A 22,245-nucleotide genomic window follows, 5' to 3' on the forward strand; every position below is an offset into this window, starting at 1 on the left:
ACATAAAAAGGAAATCCTAATCAACAAATAGACAAACCTTCCTTAGTATAAGACAGGGGTGTCAAACTCATTTTAGTTCAGTTCCACATTCAGCCCATTTGATCTAAAGTGGGCCGAACCAGTAACCAATAACAGTGAAAAAAGTAAAATTCTATTATGATCAGGTTTACATCTATAAAGTTTCCCTTAAAAATCTGAATAACATGAACAATTTGAATTGTCTTAAGATAAACAGTTCAATTTTAACAATATTAGTCCTCGGTTTATCAGTTTTATCGTTTCCACTTATGCATTACAATCGCAAAAACCATGTAGTACAAGGCAGAATATTGGTAAAATTGCATTAACTTTACTTAAGACATTTCCATTTGTTCATATTTGTTCAAGTATTCGCATTTTCTATAAAGTATAGTTTGGTAATGTAAACATTTTCATGTAATTTTACTTTTTTACACCAAAAAAACAAGAGAAAATGTGGGGTTGTCATTATTGATAGGTTATTATGATAATATTTTATTGGTCTGACCCACTCAGTTTATCAGTTTATTGTTTCCACATATGCACTGCAATCACAAAAAAACCTGTAGTAACAGACAGAATATAGGTAAAATTGGATTACTTTACTTAAGACATTTCCGTTGTTCATATTTGTTCAGGTTATTCGCATTTTTTTATAAAAGTATAGTTTGGTAATGTAAATATTTTCATGTAATTTTACTTTTTTAACACCAAAAAAACAAAGACAAAATTTGGGGTTGTCATTATTATAGGTTATTATGATATATTTTACTGGTCTGACCCACTTCAAATCTAAGTGGACTGTATGTGTCTGTATGTGGAACCTGAATTAAAAATGATTTTGACACCATTGATTGTTAATATCTAAGTGTAATTTTTGCATTTCACAAATTCATCCGCAGGCCGGATTTGGACCCTTTGGCGGGCCGGATTTGGCCCCCGGGCCACATGTTTGACAACCTGTGGTATAACAAAAATGTATCTGTCAACAGGATGTAGCCCGTGCACACTAGTTGGATTATGTGTCCACAACAAAGAGGAATAGAGACTTTTTTGTTTTATGTAAATCTATGTAGTCGGTGACAGTACGGCAGATTTTAATACAGACCATAGGTTTTACTTTTTTTACTTTGTCATAAAACAGAGGAATACAAGAATCAATCACTCAAAGTTTATTTACAGACTTTGTGACCTAATCCCAATTTCTCTTCCTTCACACGCCTATCAGACTAGGAAAAAGCAATCATATTAGGGAAGAAAGGAACTCAACTGTACAATCTCAGTATAGTTTGCAAAGGTCCGCAGATATGGAATAATACAGTATATTTCGGCTAAATTTGCTTAGAGGTCTTATTTATGTCCTTGTGCATAAGAAATCAATATAAGTGAATCCCCAAAGGAACTTTGTGTTGGTAAATGCAAGTTCTGCAAATTTACAGGATTTCAGTTCTGTTGCAACATGTTGATGGTCATATGAACTATGTTTTCAGCTCAAAAAATGTCCAATTTCATCACAATTAATGCTATATTTTCATGTCACAAATGGCCAAGTTAATATTTAACTGAAATTTACCTGAAAAACAAATATTCTATTCTATTAGATTCCCCAATTTTTCTTACAAGATTATATATTACATATCACGTTTTATTTTACAGGTTCAATATGGAGTATAGTGCTGATCCATCCTGCTTATGTTACGCCAATACATGCATTAAGAATGTCACACATCACTTTTTAAATCAACAGTTTTCTAATAATAAGCATTTTTATAAAGAAATAAACAATTCTATATTGTTATTTACTCTTTAGTATGATGATAAACTATACAATAAATAATTCTGATACTAGTTTTTGCACAGGGATCATTTCTGGAAACGGTGACATGGCTGCCGAGCATCAGTATGGATGGGATCCGTACAACCCATGCGTTTTAATCCGTCCACTGCTACATTTTGTGTTTTTGTGTCAGCTGTTATTGTTTAGATCCACAGTACTAACATTTATGAATAAGAGGAGAATTAGCAATAGTAGTATATAAGTTTATACTAATAAAGTACTGGTACTGACCAGATCATCATGGGTAATGTCATGTCCACCAGCAAAAGTTTTCACATACACGTGCTATTCAAAATCCAATATATCTGAAAATATGCTTCACTGTCAATAATATCAGTAGTCTGTACACAATGTATTAGCATTATTTCAACACAGTTGCTATGCAATTCTTACAACTTTTTTTTTTTTTTTTTGACAAAAAATTGGCCACTCATTTGACCCCCTAAGTAAATTTAACTGATATAAGATGTCTCCAACTGTACATGTTTTTAAAAAGAGATTTAGGAGGCACTGCCACTGGAATATCCTCAAATATGAATTAATGCTGTAATCCTTTTCTTTGCTATATGTAATTTGTTTTAAGACTGTCTGTGACTAGACCACTTGGACCTTGTTAGGGGTAGGGCCTTGATTAGTTTTAGGTTAGGGGAATTAATATTATTATTAATATTAACATTATTTTATTTTGTGTATGTGAGTGTGTGTGTGAGTGAGACTGTGGATCAATGTGCTTATCATGTAAACCTGTACTGTGTGAGACTGTGGATGGTTGAAAAGCCGGGGGGGGGGGGGGGGGGTGGGGTTGTCTTACTGTAAAATGTGTTGCGTTATTGTTACATGTGGTATTTATTCTTTGTGTCTGTGCCCCTCTCAAAAGCTCATCAGCTTCCCAGAGTGGTCCCTTTTCACATAATATAAATGCAAAATGTAATGTTCTTATACTTGGATCTTTTAATATAAATGTGTGAATAAATCAGGTGTCTCAAACATGCGTCCCAGAGGCCAAATGCGGGCCCGCCAAGGTTCCAATTCGGCCCCTTGGATGAATTTGCAAAGTGCCAAAATTCCACAGTCAAGGCTGTGGAACTCATTTTAGTTCAGGTTCCACAACAGACCATATGATCTACAGTAAAATAATAACAGCAGAATAACCTACAAAAAATATTGACTCCATATTTTTTTCTAGTTTGATGTAAAAAAAAACCCCAAAAAAAAAACAATATTACATTTTGCTTGTGAATCGTAACAACTTCAAATTTTTGTCTTTGTTTTAGTGCAAAAAATAACATTAAATTATACAAATATTTACATTTACAAAACTATCCTGTAACAATAAAATGTGAATACCTGAAGAAATATGAACAACCTGAAATGTCTAAAGAAAGTTAAGCACAATTTTAACAATTTTCTGCCTGTTACTAAGTGTTTAGTGTCCTTTGTAGATCCGATCCATAATGCACATGTAGAAATGATAAGTTGAGGCAGAATACTGTTAAATTGCACTTGTTTTTCTTAAGAAATTTTGTTTTTTTCAGGTTATTCACATCTTTTTTTATTAGCTAGTTTATAAAAGTAAGTATTTTCATAGTTTTAATGGGTTTTTTTTTGCACTAAACAAACACAAAAATTTGGAGTTGTCATTATTTATAGGTATTATGCTATTATTTTACTGGTCGGGCCATGGAGATCAAAATAGGCTGAAATGTGGCCCCTGAAAGAAAATGAGTTTTGAGACCTCTGGATAAATGAATGAATGAATGACGGAATGTATATAGCACTTTACAACAACATAAAGAAGACCAAAGTGCTTTACATCTAAAGCATGATTAAATTACAAGACAGCAACAGTTTAATCAAATACTATAAAAATGCATAAAACAATAAGACACAACAACAGTGATAAAAAGACTACAGATTTTAAAACCTAATAGTGTCTCAGTGCTGAGGGTCAAGTCTGAACAGGTGTGTCTCTAACCTGGACTTGAACAGGGACAGGGAAGAAGTAACCTATATGCACCAATAACTTCCACCCATTTTTTTAATCCCAAAGAAAAGGGGGGCAAAGAGTTAAGGAGGAAAATTCATTTTAAAAGATTTTGTCGATGCATACAGTTCCTAAATACAAATACCACAAGAATGTTCCTATTTATCATGTTATGGGTGGATTTGTGAAAGAATCCTCCAAATTATTCCACAAAAACATATCTGTACTGTCAAATTATTCTGTCAAATTGACAAAAAGGTTAATATTTTGACTAGAAAACATAACACTTACTACACCTAATGATAAAGTGTGTGGTATTGAACCAATATGTAAAATAGAACCCAGAAAAAACAGTAAAATGGGATAATGATTTCATTATTTACTGTCGTGCAGTTGCAGATGATATGTCACAATATGTTACCGATAATTTAATAATTAAAGAGGGAAAGCACACAATTGGCTGGAGTTGTTCATAATCCTATGTTGTATTTGGTCATGGTGTAGTACATAATTAACTAGTGTAAACTTTAAATCCATTAATATTTAAAGTCAAAGTGCAACATTTCATTGTGCTATACACTTGTCACCCTTTTGTCAATACAAATACATCAGAGGGCAAATGAAAATGTGCAGTAAATAATTTGTTGTAGTTATCTGCATCTATGATTTTAAAACTGACATTGGTCTTTTTACAGAATCAACCCACATCTCTTTGGTTTCTTTTCAGTTTATGTATATTAACTTTTTTTTTTCCACTGTGGCACCATCTTAAAAAGAAGCTTTATTTGAAAATCTTTTGAAAAAATTAACCAGAACATATTCAGGACAGAACTATCCTGCTGATACTCAGTGTTGTGCCTCAGAAAGCTTCTTCTGCAGAGTTCAGTAGACTCACAGAAACATGGTGATGATAATGTTGAACTGAGGTTTACAAAGCAAGGCCATGTCCAAACCACTTTTATAATCACCTTCATCATGTTGTTCATCCCTTTCACACAGTATCTGTGTCAAAACCAAAGACTACACTGTAGTGGAGGAAAGGCTAACATTTTACTCAATATCAGATATTATCATTAAATATCTGCAGAAAAAACATTTTATGTTTCAAAAGGCAGTTGCAAACAAACACAAATGTTTTTCTCTTTATTTTTTTAGTTTAACAAGAAAAAACAGCAAAACTAAATTCTTGACAGTTTCAACATGTCATACCCTGGATGTGTTTCATTATTTTGCTGAAACATCCAGTTCTGACCTCGACAGAACAGTGTACATGTACAAGGGAGTGTGTGGGCCTTGAGAATGGAACTATACTTGGCAGAGTTCAATGACATGAGAGTGATTCTTAATGTGATATATCACAAATGCACTGGGTGTCCAAAAACGTTTTTCTGTCAGTAAATGGTGTAGGTAAGTAGCGTGTGAACCCTCCATGATATCACCCATTGCTTTGTGAACTGTGATTTTGAAGACTGGAGATGTGTTACATGGCTGTTGTCATGCATTTTTTTTAATGGAAACATGTGGAAGGAGTTGGAGAAGAGTGAGGGATGAAACCGAAACATACTAAAAACACAGATCACACTCAGTGACAGTGTACCATAAGGGCCAATAAGTCATTTTGGCTACTTAAGGTGAAACTGTGCAAAATTTTTACCTTAATTAAACAGCTTCAAAGTAATTGGGATGGTTAAATGGCTTGTTAGGGGGAGAACAGAAGCCCTCCCCCTTTCCACTGAGGTCTGTAGGGCCAAATATGCTTCTTGCAACTTCTCTACACCGTCCCCGTGGTCCTAGATCTCATCTCCCGCAAGAAATGCAGTTTATGGCACCACGACACAAACACACCCCCAGCCAGGTACAGCCAGCTAGTTGTAAAGGTGTGAGCCTTGCCTCCATTTCACAGGCCTTCACCATGGAAGAGCCAGCAGAGAAAAGGAAGAGGTGGCTGTTGTCAGAGTCTGCCTCGGTCCAGCTTTTGGAGAATTTTGAGAGATGAAAGAAGAAGAAGCATCAAAACAGATGCAGACTTGGCATTGTTGCTGTTGCTCTTGTAAGTATCACTGAGAAAAATTCTCTATATTCTATGTATTTCAGTGGATTTGTGCTCTTGATGATATTGGTTGTAATGGTGTTTGCTTGTTCATGAACTTATTTAATGAATGATGCCTGGATGCTTGTTGGCCAACAGAGATGTTAGCATACTCACTAGTAATCATGGTTGTTTGTGTCATGTAGGCATATGTTTGTGTCATTTACTACATCACCCTTTGTTCACCTCAGGAGTGCGTTTTTACTACTAACCACAGAATTTTGTCAGTTGAATCTAGTTTTTTTTTTTTTTTAGATATATGTAGTTCATTATATGACCCATGTCTAATTGGTTTCGTCTGAATAATGACTAGCATAACAATTAGCCTTGCTGTTGGATCTTAGCTGGTGTTGTACGATACTTGTCCAGGTGAAGGTCTAGAATCTAGATGATTGTTGTTGTTACAAATGTTAGCCCTGGGATCACAGTGCGCTAACTGGTAATGGGGGCTGGTACAGGTGGGAGCTGCAGATACTTGTTAGCCTGTTAGCTATTTAAGCTATGTGGCTAACATTAGCAGCATGGTGCTAGTGGCTAGATTGAGCCTCAGACTGGCAGTCTCTGCACCCACAACCAGTGTGTCAGTGTGACCCGTCCACCTGGATGGCCAGGGGGTTCCTGTCCACATGTCCCCCTGCTGCAGCTCCGGTTCCATGATCTCCTCTGAGAAGTGATAACAAATATCCAAAACTTCAATGAGCGGCTGAAGTTTCCCAGTCCGCTCCACTCCAGTCGTGTATTTGATCACCATTTTTATTTTTCCATAACAGGTGTCCTGTCGAGCCACCCTACCTGTTGAGTGGAGCTCCCTAGCGCTACTGAGTAAGCATACGCATGCGCATGACCCCTAAGCATTTTCACAGTTATGCCCATCGATTTGTGCTACCCCAGGCAGAAGTGTGTCATATTTTGTAAGTATATTTCTTTTATAGTGCCTTTTGAGCAGTAAGCATGGAAGCAATTACATATGCACGAAAGACAGATGTAGAATATTGACGTGATATGATAATAATGTAAAGAAGTTCTTATTGTATGATATTAGTGTTAAGTACGTGGGTCAGGTGGGTGTTAATGGTGTTTCGACGGAGCAGCTCAACTCGACAGAACAAATGCAGATGGTCGGGGGGGGGGGGGGGGGGTTAAGTGTGGGTTTTATGACAGGAAATATGTACATTGAAACTGTAGGGGGAACTCCATGGAGAAAAATGCTACAAAAACAGCAAAGAAGAACCAAAATAGTAAAATCTTACACAGTTCCACTTTAATAAATGTGAACACATACAGTTGTCCTCAATCACCAACGTACAAGTTACAAAATATATAAATATACTAATGGACTCTATGCACAGCCACACTACTTCCTGAGCTTCAGGTGTGCCCATTGTTTCCTATCTTTCATTATTGGACACACTGATTAATCCAGGCGTGTCTGCTACTTCTTGTTGTGACCACTGATTAATTAGACACACCTGGATTAGTCAGTGTGTCCAATAATGAAAGACAGGAAATAAAGGACCCACCTGAAGTTCAGGAAGTAGTGTGGCTGTGCAAATAGTCCATTACTACTACCTGAGCTAATTAGCAGGCTAGCTGACAGACCATATAATTCAATACAAATTAATGCTAACATAAGCCAATGCAGCCAAGTTACACTGTTGTTGTAATCAAAAATTATAACCTTCATGACAGGATCCTCTGATGGTGTTGTTAGTGTAATTCCTTAAACACAACGCTTGTCAGGGATAAAAATACATTTTTGTTTAGTATAGCTGAGCTAAATCAAAGCACACCCAGCACACCAAGCAAACTCACCTGTCAACCACAGTGGCCGCTCTTTTAATTATGCAGAACTTCTTGGCTTTATGTGTGAGTTATATTAAAATTCCCCCCATGTGCAGTTGCTGTGGAGCAGGAAATGACTTCAGAAAATGTATTTTTTTATTATCTATTTTGTACCAGACTGTAAACTACGGCATCAAGATGAGGTCAGATAACATTGTACAGATATGTAAATTGTGTCAACCAAAATATATATTTCTTTTTAAGAATGCTCCAACAAACCTGTTTTTTGTGTTTCCATATGCTTTCTTTTCTAAAACTTTGTGTGCATTTACAAAACTTTTCTGCGGTTACAAAACACTTTTCTGTTCACAAAATTTTTCTGTGGTTACAAAACACTGTGGCCTCTTTTTGATGTGGGGGTGTGGTTAGATGAGAGGCATTTCCAGACCTGGCCTAGACAGGAAGCAATATTAGTGGTGATGGACAGATAGCGCCTCATTACACCTTAAACTAGAAGCACTCTGAGAGCGCAGACCTCCGCCAAGGCTGATCAGTGGCCCCCCCCATGGGCCCCCCCACCCCCGATCACCACCAAAATTTAATCATTTCTTCCTTATCCCATTTCCAACAAACCCTGAAAATTTCATCAAAATCTGTCCATAACTTTTTGAGTTATGTTGCACACTAACGGACAGACAAACAAACAAACAGACAGACAGACAAACAAACCCTGGCAAAAACATAACCTCCTTGGCGGAGGTAATAACACTACTTATTATTATACGGCAGAGTGAAGTTGGTTTCGTTCTCGAAACCAGTTCTGAGATCTGTAAACGGAACCAGTTTCATTTGCAGAATTTGGAACCAAGCCGGGCACCAAGCTCCACAAACCTGGTCAAAAATGTGTTTGTAGGAACAAAATAAGTTTTGTAGGTGCATTTTTAAAAAGAAATATATATTTTTGGTTTACAAAACTTCACTTGCGCTTACAATAGCCTCCTGCACGTACATGTACAATGTTATCTGGCCTCATATTGACGCCATAGTAAACCTATTTATTTTTGCTGTAAAGTTAAATATATTAACATGGGGATCTATGGGGATTTACCTGCTTTGGATCTAGCCCAGGGGTCAGCAACCCTGGTCCTAGAGAGCCACTATCCTGCATGTTTTAGATGTATCCTTCTTCCAACACACCTGCTTCAAATGATCAGCCTATCATCAAGCTCTGCAGAAGCCTGATAACGACCGTCAGGTGTGCTGGAAGAGGGAAACATCTAAAATATGCAGGATAGTGGCTCTCTAGGACCAGGGTTGCAGACCCCTGATCTAGCCTCTAGGGGACGTTATAGTTACTGCAGAATTTAACACCTTCGTTGCATTCTCTTTTCAGCTGCTGCTTGGTTATGATGTTGTCCTAGCTATTCATCAATCACACATGCATTTTTGACAAACTCTAACCCTAACCTTAAAGGTGCGGGAGACTTTCGTGAGCAATTTTTCATCAAATCTGTAAAACTTCAGTCATAGCCTAAGTATCAGGAATCTGTAAGTCTTTCTGTGATTACTCACCTGAATCTCTTGCATTATGGTGAACAATTTCGAAGTGCCATCCACCATAAACAAAATGTGTGTTTACAAACAGAGCCGGGAGGTAACTCAGGCATCTTCGGAATTTTGTCGCGATGTGCATTGTGGGAAAGGGAGGTTCGTGCAGCCACTTGCATCGGCAGCAGCAGCATGACCATTTGATATTATATGGATGCAGTGGTGATTTCTCATAGACTGCAAGGGAAGCCCGGCTTCCCCTAAAATTACAAAAATTAAATGGTTAAATATGTACGGTTGTGTTGACATTTCATTGACTACAAATGTGTTAGAACACGTTCATCTCACAGATGAGTTCGTTCAGAATCAGCTTTATCACAAATCAACAGACTCGATGTTGTTCACTTCTCATACATTCCCGTTGCGCTGTTTTCTCATACAATCTCTGCTCAGTGCATTTGCCCATAGAAGCTCAGCGTCCATGCACTTCAATGGGACTGAGTGGAACAGTTTTTTTCATTGCCTCAAAACTGGATGGTAATTGGATAAATGCCACGATGTTGTCCCGCCCCCGGACGCTCGGTGTCTCTGGGGGTGAATGGAGCTGTGGGCGGAGCTCGGCTGGGCTGGATGCTGGGATTCCACGTGCTGATTGGAGGATCAGTTGAAAGGCTGAATCCCATTTGATTGACAGCTATTTTGAGATCTACTCCTTCACTTGACACAGTTCAGTTTAATACCGTTGCACATTCTGCTGTGAAATCAAGAGAGAAACCACTACGAAATTACTTGTTCATTTCTTGCACTGTAAATAAAACACACTCATTGTACTTCCTTGTTTCAATTTAACATAATTTCAGCATTTTCTTGTTTACTTGGTACGATAAGGTTACTGACCATTTTCTTAAAAAGTAACGGAGGGCTAGGGCTGTGCAATTAATCGAAATTCGATTACGATTTCGATTATTACACGCAACGATTACAAAAATTATATAATCGAGAAAAAACGATTATTGATTTTGAGTTGTTTAATTCACGCGCACGCAAGCTCCCATGAGCTGCTCTGCCCCGCCCCCCTATAAGCTACTGCTGCCTGCTAGCCGGCAGGTCCACCCCAAGAGGAAAGTTGTACGTAGCGACCTGGAAAAACGGCAAGAGAATCACAGCAGAAGTGCTTGGTAAACAAAAAAGGCAAGTCAAATTCAATTGTATGGAATCACTTTGGGTTTGATGAAGAAGACGAAGAGCAAAAACACATCACGTGCAAAAAGTGTTTCGTAGTTATGTCCGCACCGACCACTAACACAACAAACCTTTTTAACCATCTAAAGTTTAACCACCGCCACCGTTATCATAATCTTACGAAAAACTAAAACACATAAAAACAACTCCGTTTACAACTTCGCCCGCAATGCAATCTTCAGTCTCCGAATCTCTTTACGCTGCAACTCCCGTATTAACCTAACCTAACCCGTATAACCCTAGCGTGCGTATTCTAGATGGCTGATGTATACAGAAGGCCTGAACTGAAACCTCACAGCACGCCACTGAATTTACTGTTTCATACTACATTGAACATACTTGAATTTATAATTTGCACTTTACGTGAGGTTTTTTTTTTTTTATTGCTACAGTTCTATGGCAAGTCTATAGCAGTTTAATTACAGTGCACTATTTATTTACAAAAGGAAACATACTTGAATTTACAGTACACTTATTTGCATTCAAAGATTTTTTTGTTTCGTACAAAAGTGAACATACTTTGTTTTAGTGGTTAAAAGCTTTATTTATGTTTAAAGAGTATATTTTACATTGTTTTGCTAGAAAAAAATAAACAACTTTAAGGTTAACAAATAATCGTTTTTAATAATCGTGATTTCAATTATTGCTAAAATAATCGTGATTATTTTTTTTTCCTATAATCGAGCAGCCCTACGGAGGGCCGAATTTATGTTTAAATAACTTGACATTTTTTTTGATGTAAGCCAACAATGAGCTTCCCCTTTCTGAAAGACAAGCAGCCACCACTGTATGGATGAAACAAACATGTGGAAATGTCTGAAACGTGGAAACGGCTGGAGGAATATGTATAGAGGGAAGGGAGCTCCTGCCGTTTCCGTGTCGTGTCTTTAGCAGCTGCCACACTCAGGTGGCTGTGCGAACCTCTGTTTCCCACAATGCGCTTTGCAACAAAATTTTGAAGATGCCCAAGTTACCTCCTGGCTCTGAATGTAAACACATGGTTTGTTTATGGTGGATGGTACTTGGAAATTGTTCACCGTAATGCAAGAGTTTCAGGTGAGTAATCACAGAAAGACTTACAGATTCCTGATACTGAGGATATGACTGAGGTTTTACAGATTTGATGAAAAATTGCTCACAAAAGTCTCCCGCACCTTTAAAAAACCTCTTTCAACAAATATAGTACATAAATATACCATTGCGGTTTTATTGGATGCATTTAAAGAAATAATAAATTAAGCTCACATCCTGTTCCTACATTTACATGATAGTTGTGAAAGCTTTTGTAAAATATATTAAGTGTTCAAGATAAATGACTGATTCTACTATATTACATACTACAGTCAATGCAGCACACACTCTATGGGTCAGATGAATGCAATAAAGTTGTGTCATCAGACAAGATGAAAACCATACAAAGAAACTCCAAAGAAAATGCATTATATATGCTATTCACCCCAGCTGACTGTTTAACCAGTGTATAAGAATATCATTAGTTGACAAGCCAATACTCGAAAGTCTTTTCTGTTGATAGTCAGAGTGGGAGCTGGTACTACCATCTAGAGGATCATTAAAAGGCAAATGAACAACACCTCTGCATAATTTAAATAAAGTAAATGAGCCAAAGTGGAATGGACCTGAAGGTGCAAGTAATTATACATACATATGTCTTCCTAAGTGTGTGAGAAAATAGCTGTGTGTAAAAATGTCAAATGCCAGTGTGCATTTTATTAAGTAAACAAGAAAATGTAGAAAAAGAATGGACATGACATTTAAGTGTTATTCATCTCATCATTTGTGGTTTCCATACTGTGCATTTCAAATTGACTTTGGTGAAATGTTGCCACCTGCTGGAAATCTTTAAACCCTTGAAACTCTTCATGCCCTCTGCTGTAATTGCATCTGCCAAGGAGGTTTAGTTTTGTTAAATTTTGTTTGTCAGCAGAGAGAATATGCAAGTACCTAACTAATTTTAATGAAACTTAGTGGAAGTGGAAGGTGTGGGCAAGGAAAAGCCAGTTAAACCAGCTAAAAAACAGGTAAAAAAAAAAAGTTGAATTCTGGATTTTTTTTTTTTTCCTCTTGTTTTTTACATTGTGCTTACCATTGTAAAGGTCAGTGTCATCGTTTTGTGACAAAGATTGAAGAATTAAAAAACAAAATCACCAAACACTTTACCAGTCCTAAGAAAAGGTACATGTTGTGTATCAGAGCAGATAAGTGACAAGAGTGAGCACAAAGCTGTCTGTGTACAAATCTTAATTGTTTAGAATAACTTAAAATGCTGTTTGCGTCATTTACATTATAAGCAAAGCACGTCTTCACACGTATTGTCCTTTTCTAAAACATGACCTGAAAAACAAGAGTTTCTGTTCAGTATCTCTTTGTTCAACATGAAGACAATATCAGTCTGTTTGTGTATGTTTAGTATTTAGTTACACAGTGGGACTGCAGTTTGTACTTGGATCATTCCCTCCCAGTTCAGTATTATTAAGAGTCTTTAGTGTATTCCCTCATTGAGTTTATCCCATTTCTTGCTATTAAAGCAGTAACAATACTTGCTTACACTTCAACCTCCTGAGACCCAGGAAAGTAAAAGTTTTGGCTTTTTATTTTTTTTACTTTAAATAATTGTCTTAATTGGAAACAGCATAATGGAACATTTTTTTAAGTAAAGTGTGAAACTCTTGTCCCCTACAGAGGACAAAATTGCAGGAGGTTAAGGCAGAGGATAAACTATGTAGTTCAGGGATGTCAAACTCATTTTAGTTCAGGCGCCACATACAGCCTAATATGACATAAAGTAGGCCGGACCAGTATAATAATATAAATAATAGGATAATAACTTTTGAGTGAAAAAAGTAAAATTCTGTAATGGAAATGTTTACATCTAGGAATTGTACTCAAACTTAACATGAACAAACATGAACAACCTGAACATTCTTAAGTAAAATAAGTGCAATATTAACAATTTTACACCTTAATGTATCATTTATACAACTTAGAGATCACAGTGGATCTAAAAATACACAAAACATTAAACAGGCAGAATATTATTAAAATTCTACATACTTCTCTTAAGAAATTTCAGGTTATTCACGTTTTTTTTTTTTTTTTTTTTTTTTTTTTTTAATAAAAGGCTAGTCTGTAAATGTAAACATTTATGTATTTTTACTTTTTTTTTTACACTAAAACAAAGAGAAACCATTACAGTTTTGATTATTTCTAGGTTATTACGATAGTGTTTTAATGGTCTGATCATTTTTAGATTGAATAGACCTAAAATTATTTTAACATCCTTGATTGTTAATATCTTCAGTGTAATTTTTATATTTCACAAATTCATCCCAGGGGCCGGATTGGACCCTTTGGCGGGCCGGATTTGCTCCCCGGGCCGCATGTTTGACACCTGTGATGTAGTTTATTGTTCCAGTTTGATAACTGAATTTAGAACACATCTACACATACGCCAGTATATCTAGTCTGGGCTCAGATATTTTTATTTAAAACTGACTGAACATTTAAGTTCTCTCCACACAACACCGGCCTCACATCTAGTTCAACACATTCCAATCCAAGAGCTGCTCAATAAAACCACAGTTCTTTATTGTTGCCCACTGGACACTTTTCTGGTTGAGTACCTTGCTCAGTGGTGCCTCAGCAGAAGTTGAAGTGAGACAGAGGATTTCTAATACACTTGAAGCTTTTTCACTGTTACTTGTCTCGGGTTTTATGGATACACCAATGAGGTCAAGCAAGGACCTGGTAGGAGGCCTGGCACAGTGAAGGTGGGAGGGTAAGGGGCTGGTAGACGGTCTCAGGCAGCCCGCTGGGCACGGTGCCCTGCTTCCCTGTTGTTGGCCCCTTGGCACTTCGACTGGCAGCAGCATGCTGTGACTCCATCCCAGCAACAGCGTCACAGATTTGGGCTGGCTGCCACAGCATCCCTAGCCAATCAGATTGCACACACTGCTAGATCACTCCAGAGGCAGCCAATAGTATGGCTGGATGTGCTTAGTGTCATCCCTCCCAAATGTGAATTCCTTTAAACCCACAAGGTATACAAATGCAGACACAAACATACAGCTCTATGTCAAAAGAGTGTGCATACATTTATGACACTCATTTACAGTGTGCATGTACGTACATAGAAAGAAGAGATGCAAAGAACTGATGTGTGCTATTCAGCAAATGCATCTATATCATATAATGCAATCCAGTACAGAGACATCAGCATCCTCAAATTACTCTAACATTAGTTTCACAGTGAAACTAAGCTGCTGAATGTGGAGCTTTGTCACACTCTTGTGGAAAAAACAGAGAACTACAACCAAGTGTGACATACAGCAGTAACAAGATGTAACACTGATATGACATTCATAATTTAGAATTTGTTGTTAATCTGACCATTTTATGTGGAAAATTTCACATACACAAAATAAATATGCCAAAACACACATAAATTTTAAAGTCTTTCTGATTTAGTCTCAAAAATATATTAAATCAATGGAATTTATCTTTAATAAAAAAGCACTAACACTCTGGCAATATATAAAGAATTATTTAAAATGGACTGAACTTACTCTCTGATGTATTTATTTTTCTTAGATCTTTATATTTTAAGTTTTTATTATTATTTGTCTATTCTTCTTTGTGTCTCCAAGTCTTTGCATTATTTTATTTGCTTGGATGCTTTTTCCTTTTGACATCTTGATTTTTGTTCAAAATTTCTCTTTTTTGTATACTTATATATTTTCAGTAAAGTTGAAGAAAAAAAAAAAGTAACACAACGCCTATCACACTGTATAGAATAAAAACCTTTTAATAATTATTTCTTTTTAAAGATATATATATATATGTAGATGACTACTTGAAGCTCCCCTGTTTTAAATGTAGATTTTACAGCGAAATAATTGACACTCATGTTTTATGTTCTTATTTGCTTTTTTTTATTGTCTTTTTTCTTCATGCAAACATGACACACCTATAAATGAAAAAAAAAACAAAACAAAAAAACAAACCCCCCCCCCCCCCACACACACACACAAAAACCTCCAGAAATTTACACATTAAGGAATTATGTAATCATGTAAAATCTAAGATTAAAACAAACATCTATATCCAAATGCATTCATTTTGAAACAAGTCAGGCAGCAGCAGTCCATATTTATAAAAGTACGCTGGGATTTTTCTGGCTGACATCATTTCGTCTGAGGAAAAAACAAAAAATAAATCAGGTCTTGTGTCGTATATAAAAACAGTTTCAATGCAAAAGCTGTCTTGATGCATGGTTCTCCACCAAACTAGAACTGTCACTAGGGGGCACCAAAGATCACAGGAAGGGTGAGTGAGATGTGTGTAGTCTGCTCTTAAGTTGTGTGTTAAATATGTTCCATCAAACCATGAACACATGCTTAATGAACAAATAAAAGTCTTCGCTCACTCTCAGCTCCTCGAAGGGGGTGTGAGGTGTTAATTTGTTGTTATATATGGAATGGATTAACTTATTCTTTTATTAACCAAAGGTAGGTTGGATCTAATAATGAATGGTGTGTATTCTTGTGCATGGGCTCTGTTGGTTTTAGATACAAGTGTAAGGAGGGAAAGAAGCTTCGAAACTATCCATCTAGGTCAGGGGTGTCCAATCCTGGTCCTCGAGAGCTACTGTCCTGTATGTTTTAGATGTTTCCCTTTTCCAGCACACCGGATGGTCGTTATCAGGCTTCGAATGGCTTGATGATAGCTTTATCATTTGAATCAGGTGTATTGGAAGAGGGATACATCTAAAACATGCAGGATAGTAGCTCTCGAGGACCAAGATTGGACACCCCTGGTCTAGGTTATGAATGAACAATGACACTCAATTATACCAAGGAAAAGATTACTTTGAAATACCACTTTTGCCACAGTATGTCTGTATCTCACCTTGACCAGAGTAGCACATAGACCGTAGACAATCGAGATGAGAAAACAAAGAAGGAATGAGCAAGCCATATACCAGCTTTCCACACCCATGTCTTGGTTTGTATCTACATGCATGATGTCATCAAAGAGGTTACACCCATCCAGGTTTTCTGTGAAACAATTACAATGTGATGATCAGTCAAACATTATTTTTGTTGACAGCAAAAAGATATTATATTTTAAGTTGCAGATAAGTAAGTAAACATAAGTCGCTTTTCCATTGGACATCTGCGCAAAACTTTATTGATATTTACTAAATGTGGAAAAAACAGAAGTGAGTAATGTCTGTTTTTCCATTAAATCACAAATGTGATGATTTATTTATTTATTATTGCGAGATGACACGAGAAGTCATTCTATAAACATGGCGACGAATGTAAATATGGTGTTGATTTACAGATATATTCATTATTATTATATATTACTCCTCTATCTCATACTAAATTAAAAAAATGATTGGGTTTCCTGGTGCATCCACACATACTGCGACATGCTTCTTCTTCTTCGCTTGTTGTAACGTACGTCAACATCCATTTTTTAAATTCATTTGACTCTAGTTGTGAAAAAAGGTCTTTCCATTGCAGTTTTGCGTGATATACCATTTATGCTATGCCCGAAAAACCACCTCTTGCCAGCGCAAAAACTTTTAATCGAAAAATGAGACTTTTGGTGAAATTTTCCTTTTTCCATTAGGTAAAATTTTATGTGCAAGTTATATTTGCGCAATTCCAGGGTCAATGAAAAAGCGACTAAAGTCTCTGATATATAGAAAAGAAATGGGAATCAAAGGCTGAATGGACACCTGGTTGAGATATGTTCACATCTATGGTAATGGTTGTATGGGCCACCCTGCAGGTGTGGACCGCCCCTGGTAACATGTTGACTGGGGACAGACGGAGACGGCTTTGGATGCTAAACTTTCCATTTGGACCTCTATGGGGCTCGCTGGTGTTATAATCTGAAAGTTCCTTGTCTTCATCGAGAAACCAAGTGATGTTAATAGACGCCGGGCTGAAGCCAAAAGCCAGGCACACGAGTTCATTTGAGCCCTGGAGCAACATGGCTGACGGCTGAGTTGGGGTCACAGTGGCTGGAGAGTAAAGTCAGAGACATAATATATATATATAAAAATACATAGAATTTCATGACTTTGTTTGATACTTGACAGGAGCTAATGAAGAAACAAAAATAACTGTCAGTTCTTACCAAAAACATCCTTTGTGGTGCTTTCTAAAGGTTTATCAGATGATTCATGGCTGACGACGCAGGAATAAGTGGCTTCTTGGTCCTCGGTTTGAGATATGCTCATTCTGCTGCTCATTGAATAAGTGCCACTCTCTGCATCTTTCCATGGAGGACTGTTGACGTGATTAGATGATGGAAGTTTGAGGCCATTTTTCTTCCAGTTCACTATGATGTCAGGTGGGAAAAATCCAGAAACTAAGCAGACAAGAGTGGCGGTGTCTGATAGTGACGGCTCAGACACAGTTACTACCTGTACTGTCGGTACATGTAACTCTGGAGAAATGACAGAGACAATACATAAGGGATAATGTACATTTTTTATCTTTAAAGTCAGAAGTTAAAGAACATTATCAACTTGCTTTTTATATGTATGTAATAATACCTCTGCTTTTGTTTGTATGGTCCTTGTAGCCCTGTTTAGAACATATATGCTTTCCCTCACAGGACACTTGTTTGTATGCATCCCAGTCCTGCGCTGACACTGTGAGGAAACTCCGCTTCGTCTCTGTCCCATTGTTGTGACTTACTGGTGCCTCCATACGGATGTTTTGAGGAGATTGTATGTTTTCATCCACCCTCCAAGTAATGGTGAAATCATTAAGATGAGGGCCGACCAGAAGACAAGTGATAGTCATCTGTCCCTTATGCTGAATCTCCTGGAGAGGTGGTCCCTGAATGTATACGCCAACAATCTGAGATGACGGTGGAGTTACTTAAAAAAACAAACAAAAAAAAAGAAATATGATGTTAAATGGAGAAAATGCAATCCCCGCTGAAAAACCTGTTGATTTAGAATTGGAGTAAAATGTATTGGAGAGCAAGAGCAATATTTTCAAGTTTTATATCACCTGAACAGATGCTGATTTCCTGTTTGGTCTTGTTTTTGATGTCTTTGAGAGTCTTGTCAGATACTTCACAGTTGTAGACCTTCCCTGTTTTCCACTCTGCTTCAGAGACTTTTAGTTGACTGATCACAGTCACACGTCCATTTGCATCCATGCTGATGTCACTTTTTGACTCACGTATTTGCCGAGATTCAGAAGACCATTTTATTTGAGGGTCGAAGCCTTGACCAGTGCACAACAACATCTGTTGTCCTGACTCTGCACTGGGGGCCAGAAGGAGCTCTGTCACTGGCTCCACTAAATAAGACAGGAACCAGTGCATTATTCAGTGTATTTAGTATAAATGAAATGTAGAACAACATTATCCATCGTATTTGTCAGAATAAAAAGAAGAAAGAAATAGTTTTACCAAAAATATTGACTGTGGATACTGATGGAAATGTCCTGGAGAAACCTTGAGTCACTTTGCAGGTGAAACTCTTGTCTTTTTTCCAGTGATCTGAAGGGACAGGAAAACTTCTACTGATTGAATATGGACCTGGTGCTTCAGGGAGATCCACATACTGTTTAGGAGAAATCTCAACACCGTTGGCCATAAAGGTGACAAACAGATCAGTGGAGGAGAGTTTTGTGACATCACACACCAGGACAGCACTGTCTCCCTTCAGGAAATCTGGGAATGATCTTCTGATCTCCACCACTGGATCTGTAACTGCAGGCCCTGGATGATAATGAACAAGAAACAAAGTTGAGTCGATTTTATGCCCTTTCAATAAGAAGACACCTGCTTTAGATCTAATGCCGTCCACTCACCTGCAACGTTCACTGTCTTCTCAGTTTGTGTGAGGCATGGATGTTCTGCTCTGCATGTTACTTGGTTGAGTCCTCTCCACGTATTTGGGGAGCGTGTCAAATAACTGATTATATGAGTTGTGTTGGTGACCTGCCTCTCAGGGTTAATCTGTGGAGAATTATCTATTAACCAGGTCACTGTGGCAGCAAATACTGTGCGGACTGAACATGTTGCTTTCACATCAGAGGTTGCACTCATCACTGTCTCAAAGGTTGGAGTCTCCACGTGAATGAAAGGAGGAACCTTCTCTTGTCCTGACAATGAAAAGTATGAAGAACATCAGTTTGAAGGAAGACTAATTCACATGCAAACTAGATCATCAGTATTATTTTATGCTGTATGGTAAAGACTATGTTGATATTATGCTTCAAATTCAATCCAATAATAAACATAAATGGCAGTTTGTAAGCACTCAATAGCCTGAGGTCGTCTACCTTGAATTATTTCTACCTGAACAGATGCTGATTTCCCGATTGATCTGGTCTTTGAGAGTCTTGTCAGATACTTCACAGTTGTAGACCTTCCCTGTTTTCCACTCTGCTTCAGAGACTTTTAGTTGACTGATCACAGTCACACGTCCATTTGCATCCATGCTGATGTCACTTTTTGACTCACGTATTTGCCGAGATTCAGAAGACCATTTTATTTGAGGGTCGAAGCCTTGACCAGTGCACAACAACATCTGTTGTTCTGACTCTGCACTGGGGGCCAGAAGGAGCTCCATCACTGGCTCCACTAAATAAGACAGGAACCAGTGCATTATTCAGTGTATTTAGTATAAATGAAATGTAGAACAACATTATCCATCGTATTTGTCAGAATAAAAAGAAGAAAGAAATAGTTTTACCAAAAATATTGACTGTGGATACTGATGGAAATGTCCTGGAGAAACCTTGAGTCACTTTGCAGGTGAAACTCTTGTCTTTTTTCCAGTGATCTGAAGGGACAGGAAAACTTCTACTGATTGAATATGGACCTGGTGCTTCAGGGAGATCCACATACTGTTTAGGAGAAATCTCAACACCGTTGGCCATAAAGGTGACAAACAGATCAGTGGAGGAGAGTTCTGTGACATCACACACCAGGACAGCACTGTCTCCCTTCAGGAAATCTGGGAATGATCTTCTGATCTCCACCACTGGATCTGTAACTGCAGGCCCTGGATGATAATGAACAAGAAACAAAGTTGAGTCGATTTTATGCCCTTTCAATAAGAAGACACCTGCTTTAGATCTAATGCCGTCCACTCACCTGCAACGTTCACTGTCTTCTCAGTTTGTGTGAGGCATGGATGTTCTGCTCTGCATGTTACTTGGTTGAGTCCTCTCCACGTATTTGGGGAGCGTGTCAAATAACTGATTATATGAGTTGTGTTGGTGACCTGCCTCTCAGGGTTAATCTGTGGAGAATTATCTATTAACCAGGTCACTGTGGCAGCAAATACTGTGCGGACTGAACATGTTGCTTTCACATCAGAGGTTGCACTCATCATTGTCTCAAAGGTTGGAGTCTCCACGTGAATGAAAGGAGGAACCTTCTCTTGTCCTGACAATGAAAAGTATGAAGAACATCAGTTTGAAGGAAGACTAATTCACATGCAAACTAGATCATCAGTATTATTTTATGCTGTATGGTAAAGACTATGTTGATATTATGCTTCAAATTCAATCCAATAATAAACATAAATGGCAGTTTGTAAGCACTCAATAGCCTGAGGTCGTCTACCTTGAATTATTTCTACCTGAACAGATGCTGATTTCCCGATTGATCTGGTCTTTGAGAGTCTTGTCAGATACTTCACAGTTGTAGACCTTCCCTGTTTTCCACTCTGCTTCAGAGACTTTTAGTTGACTGATCACAGTCACACGTCCATTTGCATCCATGCTGATGTCACTTTTTGACTCACGTATTTGCCGAGATTCAGAAGACCATTTTATTTGAGGGTCGAAGCCTTGACCAGTGCACAACAACATCTGTTGTCCTGACTCTGCACTGGGGGCCAGAAGGAGCTCCATCACTGGCTCCACTAAATAAGACAGGAACCAGTGCATTATTCAGTGTATTTAGTATAAATGAAATGTAGAACAACATTATCCATCGTATTTGTCAGAATAAAAAGAAGAAAGAAATAGTTTTACCAAAAATATTGACTGTGGATACTGATGGAAATGTCCTGGAGAAACCTTGAGTCACTTTGCAGGTGAAACTCTTGTCTTTTTTCCAGTGATCTGAAGGGACAGGAAAACTTCTACTGATTGAATATGGACCTGGTGCTTCAGGGAGATCCACATACTGTTTAGGAGAAATCTCAACACCGTTGGCCATAAAGGTGACAAACAGATCAGTGGAGGAGAGTTCTGTGACATCACACACCAGGACAGCACTGTCTCCCTTCAGGAAATCTGGGAATGATCTTCTGATCTCCACCACTGGATCTGTAACTGCAGGCCCTGGATGATAATGAACAAGAAACAAAGTTGAGTCGATTTTATGCCCTTTCAATAAGAAGACACCTGCTTTAGATCTAATGCCGTCCACTCACCTGCAACGTTCACTGTCTTCTCAGTTTGTGTGAGGCATGGATGTTCTGCTCTGCATGTTACTTGGTTGAGTCCTCTCCACGTATTTGGGGAGCGTGTCAAATAACTGATTATATGAGTTGTGTTGGTGACCTGCCTCTCAGGGTTAATCTGTGGAGAATTATCTATTAACCAGGTCACTGTGGCAGCAAATACTGTGCGGACTGAACATGTTGCTTTCACATCAGAGGTTGCACTCATCATTGTCTCAAAGGTTGGAGTCTCCACGTGAATGAAAGGAGGAACCTTCTCTTGTCCT

The 22,245-nt window shown here is 37.8% G+C and overlaps 1 protein-coding gene and 1 long non-coding RNA gene across 2 annotated transcripts in view; both read right to left on the reverse strand.

Moving 5' to 3' along the window:
* Positions 1 to 4,987: 4,987 nt before the first annotated feature.
* LOC115423895 (uncharacterized) lies at positions 4,988 to 14,918 on the reverse strand. Its single transcript, XR_003936019.1, has 3 exons — positions 14,908 to 14,918; positions 7,445 to 7,448; positions 4,988 to 5,227 (listed from the first exon to the last, which is right to left on the reverse strand). It is a non-coding gene; the product is annotated as an uncharacterized LOC115423895 (long non-coding RNA).
* Positions 14,919 to 15,557: 639 nt separating this feature from the next.
* Positions 15,558 to 22,245, reverse strand: part of LOC115424836 (uncharacterized) — a 353,136-nt gene continuing 346,448 nt past the window's right edge. The window contains exons 15-28 of the mRNA XM_030142238.1: positions 21,950 to 22,243; positions 21,546 to 21,857; positions 21,149 to 21,433; positions 20,659 to 20,952; positions 20,255 to 20,566; positions 19,858 to 20,142; positions 19,368 to 19,661; positions 18,964 to 19,275; positions 18,558 to 18,851; positions 18,092 to 18,421; positions 17,671 to 17,982; positions 17,267 to 17,554; positions 16,426 to 16,574; positions 15,558 to 15,710 (exon numbers count right to left, since the gene is read on the reverse strand). Coding sequence (XP_029998098.1) covers positions 15,702 to 15,710; positions 16,426 to 16,574; positions 17,267 to 17,554; positions 17,671 to 17,982; positions 18,092 to 18,421; positions 18,558 to 18,851; positions 18,964 to 19,275; positions 19,368 to 19,661; positions 19,858 to 20,142; positions 20,255 to 20,566; positions 20,659 to 20,952; positions 21,149 to 21,433; positions 21,546 to 21,857; positions 21,950 to 22,243 — 3,770 coding nt within the window. The 3' untranslated portion in view covers positions 15,558 to 15,701. The remainder of the gene's footprint in view (positions 15,711 to 16,425; positions 16,575 to 17,266; positions 17,555 to 17,670; positions 17,983 to 18,091; positions 18,422 to 18,557; positions 18,852 to 18,963; positions 19,276 to 19,367; positions 19,662 to 19,857; positions 20,143 to 20,254; positions 20,567 to 20,658; positions 20,953 to 21,148; positions 21,434 to 21,545; positions 21,858 to 21,949; positions 22,244 to 22,245) is intronic.

Source organism: Sphaeramia orbicularis, chromosome 8 (genome assembly GCF_902148855.1).
Source record: "Sphaeramia orbicularis chromosome 8, fSphaOr1.1, whole genome shotgun sequence".
Taxonomy (NCBI): Eukaryota; Metazoa; Chordata; class Actinopteri; order Kurtiformes; family Apogonidae; genus Sphaeramia; species Sphaeramia orbicularis.